At 38.0% G+C, this 26,080-nt stretch overlaps 3 protein-coding genes across 3 annotated transcripts; all 3 read right to left on the minus strand.

The window, feature by feature from the left end:
• Window positions 1-828: 828 nt before the first annotated feature.
• On the minus strand, window positions 829-14,239 carry MKKS (MKKS centrosomal shuttling protein). Its single transcript, XM_070956350.1, has 4 exons — window positions 13,225-14,239; window positions 8,493-8,668; window positions 4,309-4,419; window positions 829-1,809 (listed from the first exon to the last, which is right to left on the minus strand). Exons 1-4 carry the CDS (start codon window positions 14,207-14,209, stop codon window positions 1,369-1,371), a joined length of 1,713 nt encoding a protein of 570 aa, XP_070812451.1. The 5' UTR covers window positions 14,210-14,239; the 3' UTR covers window positions 829-1,368.
• A 6-nt stretch (window positions 14,240-14,245) lies between these two features.
• On the minus strand, window positions 14,246-19,011 carry LOC139308898 (uncharacterized). The gene is made up of 2 exons (XM_070932849.1): window positions 18,890-19,011; window positions 14,246-14,536 (listed from the first exon to the last, which is right to left on the minus strand). The coding sequence occupies exons 1-2, from the start codon at window positions 19,009-19,011 to the stop codon at window positions 14,401-14,403; spliced, it is 258 nt and encodes an 85-aa protein (XP_070788950.1). The 3' UTR covers window positions 14,246-14,400.
• Window positions 14,443-25,246, minus strand: LOC139326207 (uncharacterized). Its single transcript, XM_070956362.1, has 3 exons — window positions 25,161-25,246; window positions 19,341-19,575; window positions 14,443-14,564 (listed from the first exon to the last, which is right to left on the minus strand). Exons 1-2 carry the CDS (start codon window positions 25,234-25,236, stop codon window positions 19,370-19,372), a joined length of 282 nt encoding a protein of 93 aa, XP_070812463.1. The 5' UTR covers window positions 25,237-25,246; the 3' UTR covers window positions 14,443-14,564; window positions 19,341-19,369.
• Window positions 25,247-26,080: the final 834 nt, after the last annotated feature.

Below are 26,080 nucleotides of genomic sequence, written 5' to 3' on the forward strand. Positions count from 1 at the left end.
TTTTTTTTTAAAAAAACATATTTATATAAACTGTGTTAGGAAAAAATATGTCCGTTCATATTCAAAGCATAGATGCATGCAGAGTTTGGTAAAAAATATTCAAGGTGGTAGCCATGATAAGTGACACACTTAAAAATGGTGGCATGTTGATTGCACTATGATAGCCACCACTGCGATTTTTTTTAACCATATCCCAGGATATTCCAGGTTCAAAGACGGAAGCAACTGCTTTATATTGTAAGCAGGCAGGACCAATCCATTCTTACTATCAATTGTATCTGAAACACTTTTGATGCATTAAATGGAAGGAGAACATGCAGAATTGATGTTTCAGTTATGGTAGGATATACACTAGAGGAGGAAATTAAAATTATTTGTAAGGTTACCTCTTTAGGAACTAAACTTTTAGAATCTAAAACAGCTAACTCAAAAAAGCCAGCAGGCAAGAACTTCACATTTTTTTTAACCTTTTTCTGTTTTGGAAGAGAAAAGCAGATAACAAAATCTATTTCCTATATTAACATTTCTGCAATGACATTAATAAAGGTAACAGGAAAGAAATGAGAAACACGTTTCTCAATGTAATGTATCTAATTTAGCTGATGCTAGAAAAAAATAATATTTTTTCTATGTACTCTTGAAAAATATTTTGAATCTGTAACAATCTATAAACAGCTAAACGAGTTTTAAATTAAACAATTCTTAAATTAAAAATGACATATTCTTAATTTGGACTTTACTTTTATGCTTGGACTGTTCTGTGTTTTGAAAAATAGTTATTTAGAATCCAATTATGTTGCACTTCAGTCCTTAAATTATTAACCTGTTATATGCATAACAATATATGTTTTCCATGGTGAGCTAAAATCAGAAACACCATTTATTACAGAGGCTAAAATAATTTCTGGTGGTATCATCTGTACATTAAATTTTGTTTAGTCACAATCTTTCACTTTTCACATTCTGAACAACCAGTGATCATGTATCCTAGCAAAAGATGTTACATATTTGCACAAGTGTTTTCAGTAACATATGCCTTTTTAAAAATATCAAACATGCAAAGGAACCAAAATAAAGACAAAGATATCTATGTTATATCAAGAAATGCCAAGTTTGCAACTGCTATTTCTGGTCCATAAGTATGGCACCCTAAAGATACTTGCATATGTGCAAATGCTTCTCTGGGGTCTGTAACACAGCAGGAATTGCTTTTTCCTTCCACTAATAGATTGGTGGAAAATACCAAACATGACCTTGAGAATTCCAATGCTTGTTACAGATTTTTCTGAAGTTGCAAGGGATGTGGTTGGAAAGAGGCCTGGAATTGCCAGCACAAATACATTGCCCTCGCTAAACATGCACACGCAACTAATTACGGTCTTCAATTATATGTGATATGTCTAAAATGAGATGGGCTGTCTCAACTGCAACTTGCAAACCGTTCCGCTTTGCGGCAAAACAATCCAGGACAAGATGGTCAGCAGACGTGACAGAGGACTCGTTAGCACAATTTTGGGGAAGGAAAGAAACAGAACGACAGTTTACCATCTTCCAATTGAGGTCTTCCTGTTGGTTGCAAAGGCCGCACCCACACTTTTGAACAAAATCTGACCAATCAGAGTTGCTAGGAATGTTAGGTGGAACAGACCACGAATGACCCCAATGGGTATCAGTCAGAACATCGCCACTGTCGTGTTCCAGAGAGCGAGCAATGTACTCCAATGAGTGGCAAAAGCAGTCAGTTACTAAGTGGAATTCCTCCGAAGAACAACCTAGATCTTCCAAGGTGCCCTCTGTTACACTACAGCTCTAGAAGAGAGAGGAGAAAATGAAGGTTGTTGTTACTCATTGACCTACTATGTATTAGTAGGTCATCTATTAGTATAATACTATATATCAGTATATAAGAGCTGTGGTGGCGCAGTAATGCTCTCTACATGGGTCTCCCCTTGAGGAGCACCCGGAGACTCCAACTGGTCCAGAATGCGGTCGCGCGGGTGGTTATGGGAGCGACGTGGCGGTCCCATGTAACACCTCTCCTGCGCAAGCTGCACTGGCTCCTGGTGGTCTTCCGGGTGCGCTTCAAAGTCTTGGTCACCACCTTTAGAGCACTCCATGGCTTAGGACCTGGGTACTTACAAGACCACCTTCTGCCACCAGTAGCCTCTCACCGGCCAGTGCGCTCCCATAGAGAGGGGCTCCTCAGGGTGCCGTCGGTCAAACAGTGTTGACCGGCGGCCCCCAGGGGGAGAGCCTTCTCTGTGGGGGCACCTGCCATTTGGAACGAGCTCCCCCCGGAGATACGGAGGATCCTGGATTTACGCACTTTCCGCCATGTCCTCAAGACCTTTTTATTTCAACAGGCTGGCCTGGCCTAACTTCCTTTTAATTGTTAATTTTAAATTTGTTTTAAAACAATAGGGGTGTGTTAATCTGTATGGGCCAAATTATTTAATGTGCTTTTACATTGTTTTTTAAATTTTGTATTATGTGTGTTTTATCTTTTGGCTGTTCACTGCCCTGAGTCCTTCGGGAGTAGTGCGGTATATAAATCCAAAATAAAGTAAAGTAAAGTAAAGTGGTTAGAATGCAGTACTGCAGGCTAACTCACTGCTCACTCCAGGAGTTTGATTCTGAGCAGCTCAAGGTTGACTCAGCCTTCCGTCCTTCCGAGGTGGGTAAAATGAGGACCCAGATTGTTGGGGGCAATAGGCTGACTTTGTAAACCGCTTAGAGAGGGCTGTAAAGCACTGTGAAGCGGTATATAAATTTAAGTGCTATTGTTATTGCTGTTATAGCTCAGTTTAAGATTATCTGGGAACAGACCCATTGTGGTTTATGACTCCCAGGTAAGTGTCAAATACTTTGCTCATCAATTTATGAGTGTAATGGAGCCTGCCTTTCGCGGTTGTAAATCAATGGAAGTTGTAAACCCATATGACCAACCCAATTTTACAACCTTTTTTGCTGTGTTTGTTAAGTAAATCAATAATTCGCTATGGGCCCTGTTTCATTGAAAACCAGAAGTAAATGCTGGTTTTTGGCAAAAGCATCAAAAACATGGTTACATGACCATGGGATTTACAAATGGACATAAATGTGGACCAGCTGCAAAGTGCCCAAAATGTGATGAAGTGACCAAGGGGAGGGAAGCAACCATTGTAACTTCATATGGTCACTAGGTGACCAATCATAATTAAGGACTACCTTAAATCCTCTTGCATGAGAAAGATTCATTGCATGAAAATGAAGAGATAATGGAGGTCCTTGTACAATATTACAGCCCTAAAAAACAAATGCACCCATATAATATTTTCTATTCTGTCTCAATTTAATATTATTGCTGGAAAAGAATTGTGTGACCTTCAAGTGCTGTGTCAAAGAACATAATTGGGTTCTATTTATTTTCCAACATAGGACCTCTGCATACTTTTCCTTTGTCTAACAGCAGATGCCACACCTAGCCAGAATTGGCTGATCCAGAAGAAAAAAAAAATTAGCAGGACCTGATTTGGTTAATATGGATTTGGTTAATATGAATCACCAGGAGATCCCAAGCCTAAAGTCAAACTAAACTGGGAACAACAACAGCAACAACAAAAAACCAAACAAATTAAAAGCCAAGAAAAGGCAATGGCAAATCATATTTGCATTACAGATAGTACTCGACTTAGGATCAACAATTGAGCCCAACATTTCTGTTGCTAAGTGAAACGTTTGTTAAGTGAATATTGCCCAATTTTACAACTTTTCTTGCCACAGATGTTAAGTGAATCAATACCATTGTTGAGCTAGTAACAAGGTTGTTAAGTGAATCTGGCTTCCCCATTGACTTTGCTTGCCGGAAAGTCGCAAAAGGGGATCACATGACCCTGGGATATTGCAACCGTCATAAATATGAGTCAGTTGCCAAGCATCTGAATTTTGATCATGTGACCACGGGGATGCTGCAATGGTTGCAAGTGTGAAAAATGGTTGTAAGTCAATTTTTTTAAGTGCTGTCGTAACTTTGGTACAGTCACTAAAGAAAGCGTTGTAAATCTAGGACTACCTGTATTGCTCAGGAAATTACATGAACATGAAGTCACTAGTAATCAAGCTTGGTTCAACAATGTCCTTACCTTACCTTGCTTTATCCATAGCCTTAATATTGATTTTATAATGCACAAATATATTAAGACATACATGTATTAAATGTTATATAATATATAGCATGTGGTCTTAGTAAGGTGTTTCATCTATACTCATAAGCATGTATACATTGAGATGCCTTAAATAATTTAAATACCCCCCATAAAACTCTCAAACCTTGTGCTTTATGTAGGAGGACACATGAGTTTCGGTACAGCCTCCGCCCAGCAAAATCCATGGATCTTTGACTGTTAACTGCAAAGCATGTTCTGCAGTTTGACAAGCAAGCTGCAGAGGGGGGAAAAAAAGCACCAAAATACTTGTATTATAGAAGGTGATATTTTCCCCTCCAAACAGAATAGAAAAAAATAAAATCTCCAATTAATTTATCCTCCCTTTCTGCAAAAGAATTCCCGGTTTGGTTTGGTTTAGTAGGTATACTTCTTATCCCATTTTATTTGCTCAGTAACACTACAGACTAACATAGATTGTTCTAGGTATTTCAATCTGCTTTCAGTTGACAGTTTGAAAGTCAACTAATCTCGCCAAGGCTCAAGGTTGACTCAGCCTTCCATCCTTTCTAAGGTAGGTGAAATGAGGACCCAGTTTGTGGGGGCAATAAGCTGACTTTGTATAAATATACAAAAGGATGAAGGCTATTGCTGAGCACATTGTAAGCCGCCCTGAGTCTTCGGAGAAGGGCGGCATATAAATCAAATTAAAAAAAAAAAAATGTAACATTGAAATACTTAGCAAACCATGCAGGTAATCTTTGTTTAGCTATCACAATTGGGATAGACAACTTAAGTCAAATTAAGTAAAGCAGTTATGTAAAAGCATGACTATGTTTACAATTTTAGTTCAGCTTTCCTTTGCTTTTTAGACCACGAAGGTCTGTATGCAAATACAAGGATTCTCATCAAATTATTTTTTCATTAAGACCCCTATTAACTTTATATTTTCTATACATTGACATATTCATTATTTCCTTTTTTACAATAGGGGTCTTAATAAATACACTGTAAGTAAAAGAGAGGGGACAAGAAGAAACTGGAATAATATAAAGGGAAAAGAGAGAAAATGTAAATATTAGAAGATCATCACGAAATAGCTGTTAAGAGAGTATATATATAAATGTTGTATGTCTTGTAAAGTCATTTTATGTTATCATAATAAAAAAATAAAAATTAAAAAAAAGATATTTTTTCATCACCATCATAAATGAACAGTTGCTAAATGAGGAGGTAGCCAAACAAGGACTACCTGCGTTCATTTTAATATAATTGTTTTTTAAAAGGTGCATCAGTTAAAAAAAAAAAGTGCAAATCGCTCTATTTGTAAAGTAGAAGATTAAGCTAAAAAAATAAATAAAAGCAAAACAGTACTTTCTTTATGCATAACCAACCGGCACAGTCAACAGAGAATTTTGGATTACGCATGTTGCACTGAAATCAGAATGGAACAAAAAGAAACCTGAAGATCTAAAAACTGCTGTGGAAACCCTATGTTGCAAATACGATGAAGCGATACAGGAGACAAAAACAGGACCTGGAAATCTCTCATCATGGCTATTACCACCAGGATAACCTAATGTGATGCATTCCGTATGAAGCTACCTTTGAATAGTAATGCAGTTAGTGTGGACTGTGTGGAACCCGCCCTTATGCTGGCAAGTGAGAATTGCAACAGCCGTGATTTCTAGAGCTGCATCGGCTTCCAACAGGGATCAAATTCGAAGAGTTGACTTTAGAGCCTTATATGGCTTGACTTGCAGGTTGGTTCACCTTCTGCAAACAGAACCAACCTATCGAATTTACCTCTTCTGGCTGGGAATAATGAGTATCCCCCGTATTGAAGCGAGCTTTAAAGATTTGGCTTTTCCCTATTGTAGTCCAATTTTAGGGATCCTTCTCCCCCTGCAAGTTAAGACGGACCTCCTGGCAATAAGATAGGGAGATGATTTTATGAACTGGACAGGATTGTTGGATTATGCAGCTCCTATTCCTTTGATCAATTCATTTCAAAACTTGAGATATTTTTTTTTATTTTCCTTCCTTCTGGCCAGCATTTAAATAGCCACAGAAATCATTCGCTATCTTTTTCCCCTTTAAAAAACAAACACCGCACAACAGATTATTTTATTTCGAAGCTACTACAATATAATCTTGGTAACTGCCTGTTGGCCCATATATAGCAGTACGTAACCAAGGAGAAATTTCCTAAACAGCTTTCTATCCTCCTTCTCCCATCCATTTCCCAGAAGCAAAACTAGGCTGGAACAGACCCCAGATTATGTCCCATCCATGCTTAATAGGTGTGATGATCAGGAACACAGCAAACATTGCCATGGCATAAATTGTGCTTCAATAGCCTGCAGCCAAATAATTAGTCAGATAAAGATGTGCATAGTAAGAGATATGCCCTTCTACCATTAGAAATGCTTACTTTTGATTAAGCTTGTAAAAGGTTTTGTTTCTTCTCCCTTCCTTTCAGCGATTATTTATCTTTCAGGCATGGGAGATATTTTCTTGACTCTAAGGATTACTCCACTCTTTTTCTCACCAGAATTCTACAATATCTTCTGTCATTACTCTGCTCAGACAATTGCACTCAGCATGTGATATGGAAACACCATTAACTTCCAGCAACTAAACCAATAGTCTCTTGATTTAAACAAACCCAAGAGTTAATCTCAGTGGAATTTAGCTTATTTGCAGGCACTTTGCAAAGCCCCATTTATCTAATCATTTCTCATTTTTCTTTTATCACCTCATCTTTGGATAAAAAGAGGTGTTATTTTTTTTTGTCTTGAGAAGATTTCTGTGCCAACATACTCATCATGCTAATTTCCTTAAAATATTCATTAAAAGCGGCAGCTGTAAATCAAGAAACACAATTTAATGCCTCTCAGTCCGATTTCATCAGCTCTCTGACAGAATACTAGAATATTTGCCCCATAACAACAATTACACTCACTGTCCAAAACACTGTCAAATATCTACTTGTTCAATGTTGTCCAAATATTACATTATTATAGTTTTATTCTATCTTTTTTCCTAAAGAAACCCCTAAAGTCACATTCACGACAGTGGTGGGTTTCAAAAGTTTTTACTACCGGTTCTGTGGGTGTGCCTTGGTGGGCATGGCAGGGGAAGGATACTGTAAAATCTCCATTCCCACCTCACTCCAGGAGAAGGATACAGTAAAATCTCCATTCCCACCCCACTCCAGGGGAAGGATACTGCAAAATCCCCATTTCCTCCCAATCATCTGGGACTTGGGAGGCAGAGAATAGATGGGGGCGGGGCCAGTCAGAATTTTTACTACCGGTTCTCTGAACTACTCAAAATTTCCACTACCGGTTCTCCAGAACTGGTCAGAACCTTCTGAAACCCACCTCTGATTCATGATCTCATCTGTTTACTTATATTTTCACAATACAAGTAGTCCTCGACTTACGACCACAACTTAGCTCACAATTTCTGTTGTTGAGACATTTGTTAAGTGAGTTTTGTCCCATTTTATGACCTTTCTTGCCTCAGTTGTTAAACTGCAGTTGTCACTGCAGTTGATAAGTTAGTAACCCAATTGGTAAGTGAATCTGGCTTCCCCATTGACTTTGCTTGTCAGAGGATTGCAAAAGGTGATCACATGACCTTCGGACAAAACAATGGTCATAAATATGAATCAGCTGCCAAGCATCTGAATTTTGATCACAAGATCATGGGGATGCTGCAAAGGTCGTAACCATGAAAAATGGTCATAAGTCACTTTTTTCAGTGCCATTGTAACTTTCAACTGTCACTAAATGAACTGTTGTAAGTCAAGGGCTACCTGTATATGGAAAGGTTGAAAGAGGCCTACACTTACACCTGCAGCTTCACTTCACTTGACAAGAAAGAAAGGAAACTCATGACAATTATATTTTTCTCCAAACTTTATGCCAATTATATCCATGTCTATATATTGTATTTGTTTTCCTGGCATCCCTTCCCTAAATCATCTTCCCTCTCATTAACAAACTCTCCAGACCTGGTCCATTTTGGTTATTTGTTAAAGAGTGCCTTAAGCATCTTATTTGTAGTACAACTCTTGATTTCCACAAGCGTTTAATGGTCTAAGACAGGGGTGTCAAACTGGCGCCCCGCAGGCCAGATGTGTCACACACAGGCCACACCCACCCAATACTGCAAAGGGGAAAAACATCACGATACATCACATGACAGCAACATGACGCCGCAAGTTTGACACCCATGGTTTCATTATTATTGGTTTCATGTGTAGAGAATCAACCAAGAGTCTAGCCTTCTAATAACCTTAATCTACTGCTTACTGCAAGATATATAAAGAGATTGTGGTACCTTTAGTTCATCCCATGCTGTTTCATTCCTATTGCAGAGTAGCAAGCTGCAGACAACTGGCTGATCAGGAATTAGATGCAGGAACCATTTTGAATCAAAACATTGAGTCTGTAAGTCCTTTAGATGGCCGTAACAAGCAGGAGATAGTAATTGTAAAGAAGGTATTGGCTGAGAACCTAATCAATTAAGGAAAATAAAGGCATGTATGATTCCATAAACAAAGAAGCCTGTTTTAAATGACCGCTGGGAATGCAAAAGTTATTTGGGATAAAAACAGATATTTTCTGAGGCTTCTATTTTCTTTAAATGTTCTGTGGCAAGAAATAGAGGCAGGGAATTTGGACAAACCTTACAATTAATAGGGATGCAAAAATTAAATGAATAAAGTTTATATTATGAAAACATAATCTCAGAAAAGAAGCACGGAACTTAATTTGTGAGATTTATTGCCCTAAATGCTTTGGTGAAAGTCAAGGACTTAAAATATTCTAATAAAAAGATCCGATCAATTGACAATGAATTATCAACATTATCCATCATATGGATATCTGCAAGTACTGTTAATTAATCATTTTTTCTAGTTAATTGGTAGGAGAGTCATATAGGCCCAGCAGTTTTTCTAATCTATTTGATTTCTAATCTTTCTTTGAAAGGGATGGAGTGGAAATCATTTTAACAGGTCACCTTCCTTTCATATAAATATGATAGATGATTGGACACACATTATTCAATATTTTGGAAGGCAACCTTACTATTGCTGTTGGGTTGTAGCCTCCTCTACTCAGAACCAAGATGGCCTTGTAAATTGGCTGCTGCTGCTTAAGACAAGTTCTGGTTTCAGCTGAATGTTGGTTTTTAACATTTTTTTTAAATCATTACATGTTTCTGAACCCAGAAATTTCCACTAAGTCCATCAAGCATGAGGAAATGATTCTCATATTGATCACATTTCCAGCATAAATCTGAAGTACCTTTATACCAGGGGTGTGAAACTCAAGGCCCGGGGACTGGATCTGGCCCACGGGGTGCTTAGATCTGGTCCGTGGGGCTGCCTTGGAAACAGCGAAGGACTGGCCTGCAGTGCCTCTGCCAGCGAAAATGGAGCGGCCCTCTGGAGCTCCGTTTTCCCTGGCAGAAGGTTGCAGGAGACTGTCGCAACTGAAAACGGTGCCCGGAAACCCGTTTTCGCTGGCTCAGGCCGCCACAAGTGCCGACATGACTGATGTTGAGCTGGCCATGCCAACCCCAGCCTCCCAAGGTCAAACACAACCCTGATGCAGCCCTCAATGAAATCAAGTTTGACAGCCCTGCTTTATACCACTCTAGACAACTTTCCTGGAGCCATATACTAATGGTACAACATTCCATAAAAATTCTTTTAACTGCTGATTTAATTTAAACTTCAGTCATTTTAGCCACATATTTTCCCACTACATAGTGTATCCAAAGTTCTTAATCTACTTTATCGTACTCTTGTCTATTCTTCTGTTTCAAATTTCAAGAAAAATTTATACATCTTAGCAATTACATGTTCATTATTTATACATATTTCAACTTCAAATTGTTTTCTGCTGCTCAGTTCTAAATGTTTATCTACCTTAAAACTTTCTCTTATATATCGGAAGACAATTTAAAACTAAATCCCTATGCATTAATTGTTCTCTTGATTTCATTTTATGTTCCCTGTATTCCTGTCCCAACAACTCTTGATAAGTTAATTATTTTTCTTTACCTGTTTCGTTCCGTTAATATATTTCTTGTGCTGAGACCCATAAAGGCATTTTCGGGTACAGTCTGAATTTATATCAGTTCCAAATTCTCAATATGGCACAGTAATATAATGATTTTTAAGATATACATTAACTTTAACTTTATCATACCATGCTAAAATTAAAAGTCTAAGAGAATTTGGAATAACAGAAAAATTAGTCTCACTGTAGAGAATGAAGCAGGAAAGAGAATGCTGCCAGTAACATTCAGTGAAGCAAAACACTTCTTCCAACAATTTAAAAAAAACCTTACACACATGGATGTCAATGGATGGATAAAATAGTGAAATCAGGTTGATTATATATTCTGCAAGAGAAATGGAAAAGCTTTATTACAGCTAAAACCACAGAAGATGAATTAAATAATCAAAACTACAAGATATGAATTCAGCTATATTCTGTAGAATTATGGATCCAACAAAGAATAGATTTAATGGATTAGATTCATAGAATGTCTGAAGAACTCTGTAGTTTGAAGATGAAACAAACAAAAAAACAACACCCGGAAACACCAGGAAAAGAATACAAATTGCTGCTATTGATGCATTCAGAGTTATATAAGAACATTACATATATGAAAATGTGGGCCTAAAAGATGAAAGCAAAATTCTATGGGAGAAAAAAAGATACTGGTAGTAAGAAGAGATGGTATCAATATAAAGAGGAACTGACAAATAGTTGTCAAAATTGATGAAAGACACAAAAAATTGTTCGTTATTCTAGTTGGACATTTTGAAAAATGAAATTAAACTCTCCTCAGCAAAAAATACTTCCAATCGAAAAGGCACAGAAGTTGTTGAAATATCATTATAACTGTTCAAAATCTTACAAATAGCAATAGCATTTAGGCTTATATACTGTCCCATATTCTCTGGATGGTTTATAATGTACAAGCATTATTTGCATCCTCCCCATAACAATCTTAGGTCTTGTTGCCTAAGGAATGGAAAAGATAGATTTGTAATTTAATGTAAAAAATGGAGCAATATTAAAGAATGCTCAAACTCTCAAACAATTGTACTTCACTAGTAAGATTAATATTTTAAGATTTTGCTATCCAGTCTTAAATAATACATGAGAATTTCTGGCTCTACTAGCTGGATTCACTGCTAACATCTGATGACTAATGGAAAAGGCAAGAGAATTTCAAACAGATACCCCATTTTTCTTTACTTGTAAAAGCCCTTAAAAACCTAGGCTGGGTTATCATATCTTCCTACTGAATAAATTGTAGGAAGCAACAATTATAATGGAACATGGAGCAATTAATCAGGTAAAAAGTAACCCAAGGTTATATATAGATTGTCACCTCTTATTTAACTTACATGAAGAATATGTCATGAGAAATGCCGAACTAGAGAAAATAGAAATTAAAGCTCCTGGGAGAAATATCAACTATCTTTGTGATGAAACCATTCTCAAGGTCAGAAATGAAAAATATGAACGTTTTGTAAGTGAAAAAATAAAGTACAAAAAAACAATTTGCTCCTGTATATCAAAATCAAACAAAGGAAAATTAAGTCAAGAGGCAATGCCAACCCCGTGCAAATAGAAGGTAGAGAAGTTCAAAGAAGCCTAGCTTTCTAGATTCAAATGGTGAATACAGTCATGAAAAAAATGGCATAGCTTACTTGAGAAGAAAACTATGATAGGTCTAGACAAAACATCTAATGTTTTTTGGACATGGACAAAACACCATGGTTTTCCCAGATGCAAATATGACTGTGAGAGTTGAACCATCAAAGAGGCTGAAACACAAGTGATTTTCATTAACATTTCATTAGTACATTATATGGAGCCAATTTTGATTCTGCCTTAGCTACATGCAATATTGTAGTTAAAGTATGTCAAAAAGGCTATGAATAAGTTGCAGTTGAGCATAGTAATTAGATAGTGCTTCAAATGATTTATTCTTAATATTGCTGAATGCAATTACATTTTGTGGAAATGTGTGATTGTGATTCAAATTCTAGGATCTAACAAGACTGACTTTAATGCTGTTTATGTTTTTTTAAATAACCTGATGTCTTTTAAATCCTGGATATTTTTTCACAGAGATGTTTCAATTGAATTATTCAATGAAGTTGTATATCAACTATTTTAATACAAATAATATGTCAGGAATGTTTCAATAGTATTGCCTAGGATAAGGGAAGGAAACAAAATTGATTTTAATTTAGTGTAGTGTGTGAACTCGACCGCTTTGATTTGTGAAATGTAGTCCATTATCTGTTCTTTAACACTTGTGACACTTCTAGGGAGCTTCACATGGATTAGTGTAAATAGAAGACCGAGTGATAAGATATCTTGCTTTAATAGGGTTTATCATTACGGAATGGAAAGTTCCACTCATTTTCAAGCAATTGTTTACAGGAGCTGCAATTAAAAAAAAGAACCAGTGGTAAGCAACAGTTGTTGAAATATTATGTGGGATCTGGTGGAAAAAGCATATTCATAGTCCTGTCCAAAAAAGTGCGCCATCTGGTGGGATCCAGGAACAAAGCCTTTTCTGCCATGAGACTTGCCTTCTGGAACCTCATCTCCCCCAAGTGGTCTTCCCTTGAAAACTTGGCTTTTGCCATTGAGTCTGAGACCAAGAGTATGGGTGAATTCGTTTCTTGGTCTTACTTGTGTTAACTTAGTATTCCTACCTAGTTGCTAAGTTACTTTATGTTAACTCTGTTGTTTTAAAGTTGATTGTTCTTTATTGTTTTTAATTGTTAAGACTCCCAAAGTTATGCACAAGAGATGGGAAACCAAATACATTAACTAAGCAAATAAATATATGGTATGAGATTAGAGATAGGTCAAACACCTGGCTATTGCTCAATTAACAGTCTAGCATTTGCAATTTGGACAGCTAGTAAACTGACAAAGAAAAGATTTCTGCTAATGGTTTGCCACATCCCATTTTCTTGTGGATCATATCCTGAAGTGATCATGTCTGAAAGCTTATTCATTACCTGTCATTTTCTTCAGGGGCTCCATCATTCTTATTCCAACTCTCTCGACAGCAACAATATTGTTCTCCTTTAAATACTGTTTCAAGGTTGGGTGGATGACCTTCTGGCATATCACAAGACCGACACCATCAGTTATTACTTCCCTGCCTACCCTGAGTAACTGATCCAACACTTCGGCTTCTAGAGAAATTCCATGATGGATAACTATGGCTCCTTCTCCGGCATGAGACAAATCTCCTGACATAGACATGCCAAACAGAGCCACTTTGATCTGGCCTGAAGCAGTTCTTTTGAAAGGCGGAGTCAGATGCATTTCTGGCATTTCAATTAAAAGTCCAGGATAGACAGTAGAATCCATAACTCTCTTATTTTTTACAGGTATGTAATGGCATTTTCCCAGCACGGCACTAGAATCCACGTTTTGGGGGATTGTAAACAGAAAGGCTCTTAACACCAATATACTGATATGATCAGCCTCCTTCCTGCTAAGCATGCAAGCGCGTTTGCTCAATATAATACTGCGCACCAGGCTAAGGAGAAGCTTAGAACTGCTGAAGTCCACCGGTATTCGGCAACCACAGGTTTCAGATGAAAGGTAGTCAATGCATAGGCTCAAAATATGTTTGCTAATTTTAATGAAAGGGTACGGAGCAATATTCAGGCTCTCGTATTTTTCAAGCAAGCTGCAGCAAAAAATTGCCGTAAATAAGCCACTGTCCCCGAAGAGCGCAAGGTGATTCTGCACAGAGGCAACCAGAAGCTTTAAGACGGGGACAGTGACACAAAGGCTGCTCAGCAAAACCGAAGATTGTGATGAAATACGAACGTATCCTCCCATGCCATTGTGAAATTGTTTGAGCCTACCGGTGGGGCCGTAGCAGGACCTCATTATTTTACTAAATGCGGAAACAGCCTGGCTAATCACCTCCTTAGTTAAAGGCCCAGTGGTGCAGAGGGAAGGTTTTTTAACATCAGCCAGAGACATCTTTCCCGAGAAAATTCCAGTCAAGATTTAGAAGTGTTTTGTTTCTACAAAACAGTTTTTAATTATCATTATACATAGGCATGCAAGACCTTGGGTTTTCTTCTCAGGCAACGATACAACAAAGGGATTTAACAGCACTTATTCGATGTTAAACAATGTGATCAATGTGATAATTGCTGAAGTTGTTTCATTCAACCCGACCGTTTGAGTGCATTTCCATGCCCTGTTTTTGAAGAAAGCTTTGCTGTTTTTGGTAGATGGTAAATACCAACATGGGCACCAATGAATAAAAATCCAGGCATGGGCAGCCAATTCCTCCTATTCCAGCTGCCTTACATCTTTTGTTGATGGAGACCTATAATAAATAAAGGAGATATGCCTATAAGAAGGAGGGGAATAAAAGAGATCTTATAATAATATAATCACAGAAAAATACATTTATTAAGACAATTTATTTCAGTGAAAACTCTTGGCAAATAATCTCTGAAAATGAGGTATAATCATAGAATGAATATTTTGCATGGTAGAAAACATTGATAATTTGCCAACTCAGATTACTCACCGTAATCTTTTATATAAGCATCATGCAGAAAAAATAGCATTAACAGTGGGCAGTTATGGATTTTTGCCAATAAAGCACTCAATCTTTGATTTACAGGGATTTATTTCTTCTCTGTTTAGAGGTATACAGATGAAAGTGTTATTTTTACACATTTTCTCAGCTCATAGCTTAGCAATCATTTGAAGCTGTTTAGTGATATTTAAAATATTTTCATATATATGACATTGATTAATTTAAACTTTATTGGAAATGGATTTGTGTCAATTGCAAGAAAGTCCAGATTTCATTGTATTAAAGAACAGCATGTATACATACTGTATATACATAATAAAAAGGGCATAGCCACATCATAGATCTTGGGTAAAAATCTGAACGAGACAATATCCAGGAATGTGGAATGTCCTTTTTGGGAGAAAACTATAGGTTTGACGAGCTAAAGAGAAATTACAAAAGGCAAGATTTTTACCATGACTGTTTTGAGGGTGGGGGGTTTACCAATTTTTGTGCCAGATCTTTCATACACTGTTTTCTAATAACTGCCCCAGGAATAATTGGCAAGAGAATCTAAATTTTGGTGGTTTCGAAAAAAGGCCTCAACGTTTGCAATCAGAATGAAATAAATAGTGCAAGTGGAATGGACCAATCTGGCACAGCCTTCTTGCCCTGGGATAATTCACCATGGTCAACTTGCAGCAAGACAAATCATGGAAGGACAATTCCACGCAGGGTTCTGCTACTGTTTCTTCAACATTATTTCCATTGACAAAAATGGAAATAATGTAGACGAAACAGTGGCAGATAACATTCACTGTGTTGAGTTATCCCACATGGATTGTCCCATGATGAGTTGACCTCATGCAACAAGTTGTCCTAGACCCTAGCGCAACTGTCTAGCTCTATCTGTTACAGCATAAAGCTAGAGCACCAATTTATATATGGAAGTCATTAAATTTAGGCAACTAAAGGATGCCCCAAACCAACTGGGGCATCCACATAGAATGACATGTTGCCATTCTGGCCCTAACATGGAATTGAACTTTAATTTTTGGAATACAACAAAAGAATATTGACTTTGGAAAGTTAATGGTGTAGATGAACTTGAAAGAATATTTCCTATGGGGTGTTTAAAATGTTATAAAAGAATACATGAAGCTTTTGAAATTAACTATAAGAAACCATCTCCTGTGGAAATGTTTTACTGATTGGAAAAGTAACCGATGTTAAGAAGGGACTTTGAAGGTTGACTAGAGCGAACCTGAGAGAACTAAGGATTACAATTAAAGGAGAAGAGACCTATTAATACAATGGAGCAATATGTTTTGCTATAAAAGAATTAAGTTTGTTTCAGAGCACTGTACTCAACTTACAAGATTGTCTGATGTTGGAACAGTGGGATATAGAAGAACAACAGATTTTATTGAATAAAACAGGTTGAGGTTGATTTGAATGTGGATTCGTATTTTTTAAAAATGCCAGATTACAAAAGTAATATGGAAAAAGAAGCTGTGGGTCTGAAAATGAATTTATAATGCCAGAATATGAGTGTGATATGGAAAAAGATGCCACAATGAATTTATAAATGAAACCAGCTGATATCTTAATAATTAAAGGGGAGATACAAACAATAAATCAGAAGAGTGACTTGGAAACTCATCTTATCTTTGATTTATAAAAGGGATGTGCTAAACTAATGCAACTGTTCCTGACAGGAAAGAAAGAGAAAATGATAAGAAATTAGCTGGTGGGACATTATTTGACAGGATTAAAGATCTAGAAAAGTAAACAGAAGGAATTCAAAGTGGATTTATTTGATCAGAGTCAATATATATGTGGTAGTTTCTGATAGCTATTAATGGAATTTCTTTTTGACAGGATTGAACAACTAGGTTTTAAAGATCAGGTCATAAATGAGAGATTTATTTTGCTTTACAGTAGAGAAAGTGTCAAGTTGGAATACAAAATGGATTGATTATGTTGAAATATTATATATGATCTTAAATTGAAATATATTATAATAACAAATATAATGTTATTACTTTTGGTAGACTTGCTGATTAGGACTGAATGATAAATTTTTATAATTTGATTATTGAATAGGGCTGAGCTATGGAAAGAAGAGATCTCTGTTTTACTGAAATGTTACAGAAGATGTTAATGAAATTGTACTTTTCTGGAAGGAGAGTCACTTTTTATATATACCCTTTTCCTTATTTTTTTCTTTTACCTATGAACGTCTCCTTTCCTTTTTATAGTTTCGTTAATTTGCATCAGTCTTTTATCTTAAAAGATAAAAGCTTTTTTAAAAAAAGCTCAGACATAGCCAGGTTAAGAATACATGATTTTGAATAAGGGCACAGATACAAATTTTGCTTTAATGAGTTCAGAGTGTGTGCTGTTATTAATTATGCTCAAAAGCTGCATTCGTAATAGCTCTGCCAAGGTAGCAGATGAACTGCATCTGTTCAGCATCACATGAATATTGCCTAATATTTTGGTTCTGCTACATGTACAAAAATTGTAAAGTGATTAAAAAATGAAATGGCTGATGAATTTAACCAGCTAGGACTGTATAATGAATATACACAATTGGTACATATATATGTATGTGTGTATATGTGTATGAGAGAGGGGGGGAGGGAAGGAGAGAGGGGGGAGACGGGGGCCCTATAACATTGCTATGGGATATCAAACTATACAATTTTCACAGAGAAAAAGAGAGACAATCAATATTGGGATTATTTGTTCCTATAGGATTCTTGCCTAATCCTGTAATTAATCCTGGCCAAAGCACCAAATTATAATATATTATCTTACATATTTGTCCATTTTGAGTATTTAAAATCCGTATGTTTTTTTCCAAAATCTTTTTCCCAAAATTCTATACTGCATTGTGGTTTTTTTCCGAGAACAGGATGAAATTCAGACAAAATGAATTGCTTGAGGCCAATTAATGAACTGCTGGCAGAAGCAATATCTCCAGATCAGAAAGTCCCTGGTTCTGCTAAATTTTACTAATCCTCATTTTCCAAGAGAAAATTCTATGCCATGCCAGCAAAGCAGATCCTTAGCCGTCTGTTTGCCACAGAGGTGGGATTCACTTACTTTCCTTACCGATTTGCAAATGTGAGCATGCGCAGTAATCACGCATTACGTTCGGGCGGGTGGGCGGAGCCTCCCACAGTCGCTGCTACCAGTTTGTGTGACCCGGACAGAACCGGCTGAATCCCACCACTGGTTTGCCAGTTCATTTCCTGGTTTTAGGATTTACTCACAGAAGTTGCAATGTTGACATGTATGCCTATGTTAGGAAAGCTTCCTTATGGCTTGACACTGAAGGCCATCTACTGCTGATTATTACTATGCCACCTACAGGGAGACTCTACAGTTCTGCCAGAAGAGGCATCAATACCACAACAGGGTGTAGGAAATTAAAGAGATTAGCTGTTCATCAACATTTCCTTTGGTTGACTTAATGGTTGTACAGGTAATCCTCAATTTACAATAATTTGTTTAGTGACCATTCAAAGTTACTACGGTGCTGAAAAAAGTGACTTATGACCGTTTTTCACACTGATGATGGTTGCAGCATCCCCATGGTCATGTGATCAAAATTCAGATGCTTGGCAACTGACTCATATTTATGACGGTTGCAGTATCCTGGGGTTATGTGATCACCTTTTGCAACCTTCTGACAAACAAAGTTAATGGGGAAGCTATTCTGATCTAGGCTTCCTGATACAGTAAAAGCACACAGTGAGTCCCAAAAACCCTCTTTTTATTTCAACAGCTCGGAATTCTGCTCATTCAGAGCCCATTCATTCTCAATCTGTTCATTCACAGATGAGTCCCAAATAGTTGTAAAGAGTCCAACAGAAGTCTGCCACAGTTCTTCTGATAAGGCTGATAAACACCCACCTTAATCTCCCTTGACACACTGCCAAGACCTAATTGGCAATTAACTTTGCAAGGCCACACGGAAACACAGAGTCAACATTGAGCTGCAGTCTTGAAACTGGCCAGCACGAACAACAGTTGCTCCTCCTTTATGTCTTATGGGAGGGGCCAATCATCTCCAAGCCCTACTCCCAAGTCGACCCTTTTGTTTTAACTGTTCTTGCCTTCTGGCAGCTCTGCGCATGCATGCACTGGAAACAGGATATCCCCGTTTCTCTGCCTCGCTGATGTCCAACTCTGGAGGCTCCAGAGTCCGCACATAACTCCCAGATGGCCCTGGCCTCATCTCTGCCTCCAACGCAGAGCCCTCATCCGAGCCTTACCCAGACTGCAGGATTGGCCCATGTTCCTTCCCAGCCTCCTCACTGTTTGGCTCTGCTGCCAGCTTCCCAAGCCACCAGTGGACCACAACAGAAGCCAAATTCACTTAACAGCTGCATCATTAACTTAACAACTGCAGTGATTCACTTAACAACTGTGGCAAGAAATGTTGTAAAATGGGGCAAACCTCACTTAACAAATGCCTCATTTATCAACAGAAATGTTGGGCTCGATTTTGGTCATAAGTCAAGGACCATCTGTATTTTTGTTGCCTTTTAATGATTCTGTACTTACCTCTTAAATCATTCTGTAGCAGTTTACAATTATTTCCCTTCGTTTTCTTTGTCCTGCTGCAGCACATATCTCACAATGTCAGAGTCTTCATAATAGTCCTCTTTTTTTGGTTGAAAAAGGGGATTGGACTTGATTTTATACCATCCCCAATGTATTAGCACCATGCCAGTTCCTGTAACAATGAAAATTCGGTAGTTCTTCCAAAAGTCTCTGAGGCCCATGTGCTGGTCACTACCTATGCAAAGAAATTGGGATATTTGAGCATGTTCTACTAAACAAGTTAATCAAATCATATCACTCTGATCATCATCACCACCAACACCATCCTACTATATAACAAGTTCATATCTGACTGACTGATGATACTAATAGTATTTTTTTCTCTCAGAAATAAGTGCCACAAATATTAGGAAGACTTGCTTCTTAAGATGTTCATGCAGTATATGACTTATGCTGCAACACTGCATATAAAAGGCCAAATCAGGCCTCTTGTGATAAATAATGAGAATCATACTTGGCTACAGACATTTGACTAGAAATTTCCACCACTCCTCAAATCCTATCTTCTTTCTTTTGCAAGCCAGAAAAATACTATAAAACTGCCTACTTCAACCGAATGCCTACCAAATGTGCTGGGCTGCAATGCTCACAATACTCTTTGAGAACATAATATAGAACGCTGGCTTATCAGGAACTGTGGTTTTGGATCCATCTCCCTGGGAACTTTTTGATGACGTTTTTTGGAAATTGATTGAGTTGATTTGATTTGATTATTACAGACTTTACCATCTGGAATATTTGTTTATTTAATATGGTATTTTTTATTAAATAAGGATGGGAAAGCTTACTACTATTTGTAGCTCCATTAAATAAGTGGAGGAAAATCCAGCAGTTTTTTTATTATTTTCTCTTCAACATCCAGACAGGGTAGATTCTTTATGTTTAATGTTAGATTTATTTGATCTTTGGGTTATTCTTTTTTTTTGTTGTTGTTGTTGTTAGTGTTTAAATTTTTAAATTTTTTGTTTTGTATTTTACTCTTGTTGATAAAATAAAATAAATATATATATAAAGTATTTTTTTGGAAATTGGATAATTTGGTCATAGTGGAAATTCAGGGACATGTATAGTTTAAAATGTTAAAACTCACAATTTTCCTGGTCTAAACGGACACAAAGATTTCACTAGTATCCTATATTCCACACACACACACACACACACCCATGAACATAAATATGCGGCGAACTAGGGCTGTGTTGCAATCTTGATTTGAAGGGCAAAATGTGATTGGTGATGTGCAGATGTCCACAAAGCACCTACTGGCAACATCTTAAAGCAGCTGTCCCCCGTCCCCCCCCCCCCGGGTTTTCCCGACAGCCCTCAATAGCAGCACTATATGAGAGAAAGACATATCTTGGGTAAAAGTTTCCAGCAGGTGTTATATATGCACACTTTGCACACTGAATCAGAATGGCTGTCCTGCCTGGCTGCAGAAAATTCCCCTAATATGGTTTCAAAAATAAGCTTAAATGGACATTTCAGAATTAGATCGGTGCTGACTTGCATCTGCTGGATCTAAAATTGGCATGATATTTGCCAGATCTGGACTGTTACCTTTGCTAATCTAATCAGAAAATACTCCCTTTGTTAAAGTCATAGAAAACTAAAGTGCTGGAACGTGCTGGAATTTCTAGCATATATACACTATTGAAACAGCGACATCTACGCTGGCTGGGGCATGTCGTGAGAATGACTGATGGTTGGATTCTGAAAGATCTCTTGTATGAAGAATTCGTGCAGGGAAACCGCCTCAGAGGGAGACCACAGCTGCAATATAAGGATATCTGCAAGAGGGACCTAAAGGCCCTGGGAATGGACATTAACAACTGGGAAACCTTGACCTCCGATCATTCAGCTTGGAGGCTAAAGACGCAGCATGGCCTTCTCCAATTCGAAGAGACACTTATTCGGCAGGCTGAGGCAAAGAGGCAGTACCGGAACCAGTGAAATCTGGGGGCTGGGCAGGGGACAGAACGTATCTGCCCTCAGTGTGGAAGGGATTGCCACTCTCAAATTGGCCTTTTTAGTCACACTAGATGCTGTTTTAGGACCTCTTTCCAGAGCACGATACCATAGTCCAGTGATGGCTAACCTTTTTGTCATCGCGTGCCAGGAGGGGGGGGCGGGGGAGGGTCGGCGCGCACGTGCCTGCGCGCATGTGTGCGCAACCCCCTCCTCCCTCCCCGCCCGCTCCTGGCACATGATGGCCTGGTAGGCCCGTTTTTCTTTCTTACCTGGTTCCAGATCCTCTCTGTGTATCTGGGAACGGCGAAAACAGCCTTTCCCACTCCCTTGGAGGCCCTACGGAGGCTGAAAAGGCCCATTTCCCAACTCCCGGTGGGACAGGAAGTGACATTTTTTGCTGTCCCCAGCCTCCAGAACCTCTCTAGGAGTCTCTAGGAGCCTCTCTAGGAGTCTCTGGAGGCTGGGGACAGGAAAAAAATCACTTCCTGTCCCACCGGGAGTGGGGAAATGGGCCCTTTGAGCCTCCGTAGGGCCTCCAAGGGAGTGGGAAAGGCTGTTTTCGCCGTTCCCAGATACACAGAGAGGATCTGGAGCCAGGTAAGAAAGAAAAACGGGCCTTCCCCCTCCCCCAGGCCCTCCAGAGGCAGGAAACAGCCTGTTTCCCTACTTCTGGTGGGCCCAGAAGGCCCGAAAATCAGCTGGCCGGCGCGCGCATGCGCCCCAGAGCTGAGCTGGTGTGCCCACTAATATGGCTCCGTGTGCCACCTGTGGCACGCGTGCCATAGGTTCGCCATCAGGGCCATAGTCTCTTGAGACTGAAAGATGCCAATGAGAAAACTAAAAAAAAAAAAAAAAAATTCAACGAGGAAAAAAGGAGGGGAAAAATACACAACTTGGTCAGCACATGTTAAAGAGACAGATTAACAAAGTTGGATGGGACCTTGAAGGTTTTCTAGTCCAACCCCCTGCTCAAGCATGGGGTATCCTAAATAATCCTAAACCATTTCAGACTAATGGTGGTCCAATCTCTTCTTAAAAACCTCCAGTGTTGGAGCACCCATAACTTCTGGAGGCAAGTTGTTCCACTGACTAACTTTCTCACTGTCAGAAATTTCTCCTTAGTTCTAGGTTGCTCATGTTACTCTGTTTTCCCACCTTATTTAAAATGTAAATGTTAATTTTTTAAAAATAAATTGTATTAAGCTGCAATTCTATCTGACAATAGGTCCTATTAAATTTAACGAGACTAGTTTTTAAGTTAATCTATATCGGACTGCATTTCAAAGAAAATTTTTAAAAAACCCTCTTGATTTAAAATAAAATCTGCTTTTTATATAAAACATGCATATACTAATGAGTCATCTATTACAATTAAGACACTTTTTGCTGAAGAAATTAGAGAAGAGCCTAATTTCTAAAACTAGAACATCATAAAAATTAGCATGCATATTTAAAGTGCAATCTATATATAGTTAAAACATTTTACATCCAGCTGACTTCAAAGAGAAAATAATGCATAATTATATGTATATAATTTGTTAGAGCAAAATAATTAGTGTATGTCTTCCTGCACAGGAATTATATATCAATATGGAAACAGAGTTTTAATTCAATTATTTAAATCAGCATACTTTTATTGGGGAGGAAAGAATGGTTTATTTGCATATAAATAGAAGATGAAGCTAGTCTTCTTAGATGTGGATTTTGGCTAACCAAATTTTGCAAAACAAGACAAACTTCACAGATTCTCCCCCTCATCCCACACCTCTCCCCCATGATTAACTCCAGAGGCTTGGGCTACCACTCCCTTCTTTTACCAGAATATTCTTTGAGTAAAAGGAAGAAGCACATCCATTTACAGAACATCAAGTCTGCATCTAATGCATTGCATTTTGGGCAATAAAGAATACTTTATTCTATTATGTGAGATGGGCTGTGCAAGAAGGCAGGTGGATGTTCAAAATAATGTAGCATGCAAAGCGGAAAAATTACATTTTTTACTATTGCTTCTGATCCAACAAATACCAACTGCCTGTAAAAGTCAGCTTCTGCATGTGGATTTATTGACTGTATTATGTAAAGAGATTCCATTTTTCATGCAAAAAGACATTCTATTTCCTTAAAACAAGTCATATTTCTTTAAAAAAAAAACCCAATGTCTCGGGATATAAATGGCTTCCTCTAAAAAATAGCAAATGCCTCTCTGAAGGAATATCAAAATGTTTCAAGTTGTGGGCATGTATACTTACATGTATGCCCAAAACAGCACCCCCAGTTATTTAAATATCTATTATTAGCAACTGCAAATGACAAGTGACAGTTATGAATATGAGAAGTCAGGCAAGGCAATATTTTCACTTGCTTTGACCTTTCGATATTAGATCTGTAATTATTTTGTCATGCTAAATATTCAAATTATACCAATAAAGAAATAAATTATCATGTAGCTAATTTCAGTATTTGGCCACCTTCATAATTTCTCTTCATCTTTAGCTGGCAATTAGATGACACATTAGGCATTTTACAAGGGAATAAAGGATGGTAGTCTTCAGCAGACTGCTTGCCTTATTTGAAGGGATGCTCCATTTAGTTCAGAAACTCAATCCTGCAAAATTTTAAATCAAATAGCCAGCTTCCACATACATAACAGACAGACATAACAATGTGAGGGTAGAGCTCATCCCTCCTACTATCTCCAAAAGTGGAGGATACACTTGCTCTGAAACCACCCCCAGAGTGTTAATATTAGGCCTAGGACTGAATGAGATATTAACTGTTATTTGGGTTGTAATCATTTCAGATTGCAAGTGGGACTCTTCAACCAGGCTATTTGAAAAACTGTTGCATCTATACAACTGTCCCTATAGTTGGACCTGAAGCTGAGCTATGTAAGAGAGAATGAGACTTTGGCAAGTGATATTATTGGGTCATTGAGAGAACTTTACAAAGATTTTGCTCAAGCTTCATTTGGTTACGGGAGACACACTGTGATTTCATCCGAGGTTTTATCTGTGATTCAACAGTGTACTGTTTTTATAGTTCATAGTAAAATCACTTCTGAATCAAGTTTTACTCTTGGTGACTACAGTTGCCTTTGCCTTCTCATTTTGCTTTGTTTTTTTACTTCATACACCTAAACACAATATAGCACCACAAACAGATTAATATGACTAATTTCACTGGTGCCAGTGTAGTGTGTAATATTTATATACCACGACATAAGATCATACACCGGAGTAATATACATGTTGCACAGAATATGACGTACATATGGAAACATATGACTAGGTTTTTTTTCCCTCTAACTACTTGTATAAGGATTATTCTTTTATTCTTGTATGGACTGCACCAGCAGTCCATACAAGAATAAAACCAATTTCGCTGTATACATGATGTACAATGACAATAAAGGCTTTGAACTTTGAACTGATCTATAGCTCTAGTTAGTATATCTCGATGGTCTCCTTCAAATATTAAGCAGATCTAATCCTATTCAGCTTTTTGAGCTCAGTCTTGGTTAGTTAGGTAGATAGTGTCATTTAGATGTAATTTTATACTGTTAAATCATGCTGTAGTCTGCTCTGTAATAGGCTGTGTATTAGGTTGTATAATAGGATTCACAACCTCTGTAATAGGTTGTGAATCCTAAAAAAAATGGTCTAGTTAATTAGCACCCCCGTTTTCCTTTTGCTACAAGCAGCAGATGCTTCTACTTTCCTCCCCGCTTAGATAAAAAAATTAATTGCCACCCGTCCTTTCCCATAAATACATTCCGACCCAATACCTCTCTCTTACGTTGCAGTACGGGAAAGAAAAACACTCTAGCCGCCCCACAATCCTTGCGCCCTTCAAGCTTCCACTCTTCAGGCATTCAGAAAATGGCAACGAAAGAAAGGCTGAAACTACAAATTCCAAGATGCACCGCAAGATTTTAAAACAAAAAACATTACTTGCTAAATCGATGTCCCGATGCATCCTGGTAATTGTAGTTCAGGCGAAGCGGAAATGTAAAAAAAAAAATAAAAAAATTGCGGAGCGACATCTCGATTACAATATTTACTGTACAATTGTCCGGAAAAATCATGGGGCGGGGGGGGGAATTATTCAATTTGAATTGAAGCGTGAATTTGAGGGATCGGTTTCAAACATTCCTTAATTTTGTTAATCGTATATGTCTTTTATTAGTATTTTCCCGTACCATGGAATAGATTAGTGCAGTGTTTCTCAACCTTGGTAGCTTGAAGATAGGTGGACTTCAACTCCCAGAATCCCCCAGCCAGCAGCGTTAGCTGGGGGATTCTGGGAGTTGAAGTCCACCCATCTTCAAGCTACCAAGGTTGAGAAACACTGGATTAGTGGCTTATTAAAAGACAGGCATATGTTCTTTCTTTTGGCAAGAATTCAGAAGCGGTTCTCTACTAATACATTTCCCAGGATATTTATTTATTTATTTCCTCGGGATAGTCGCCCGTCCTGGGGTCTCCTGCGAATCTCCCATCCAAACTGATCGATCCCTGGTACATCTGAAAGAACGAATCCATGCTCACTTTCCCCTCTGAGATCACAAGCAAGTGCTGGAAAGCTAAGAGAATACCGTATAAAAGCTATTGGTTGTTGCCCGTCACGTGATAGGCATGAGCCAGTCCACGCTTCGGGATGTCTCATTTTTAAATTTTTTTTAAAAAATCGTGTTTCAAGCTGCGGCGCGCGCCTTT

This window comes from Pituophis catenifer, unplaced genomic scaffold, assembly GCF_029215685.1.
Source record: "Pituophis catenifer annectens isolate HBS135680 unplaced genomic scaffold, rPitCat1.0.hap2 SCAF_1, whole genome shotgun sequence".
Classification (NCBI taxonomy): domain Eukaryota; kingdom Metazoa; phylum Chordata; class Lepidosauria; order Squamata; family Colubridae; genus Pituophis; species Pituophis catenifer.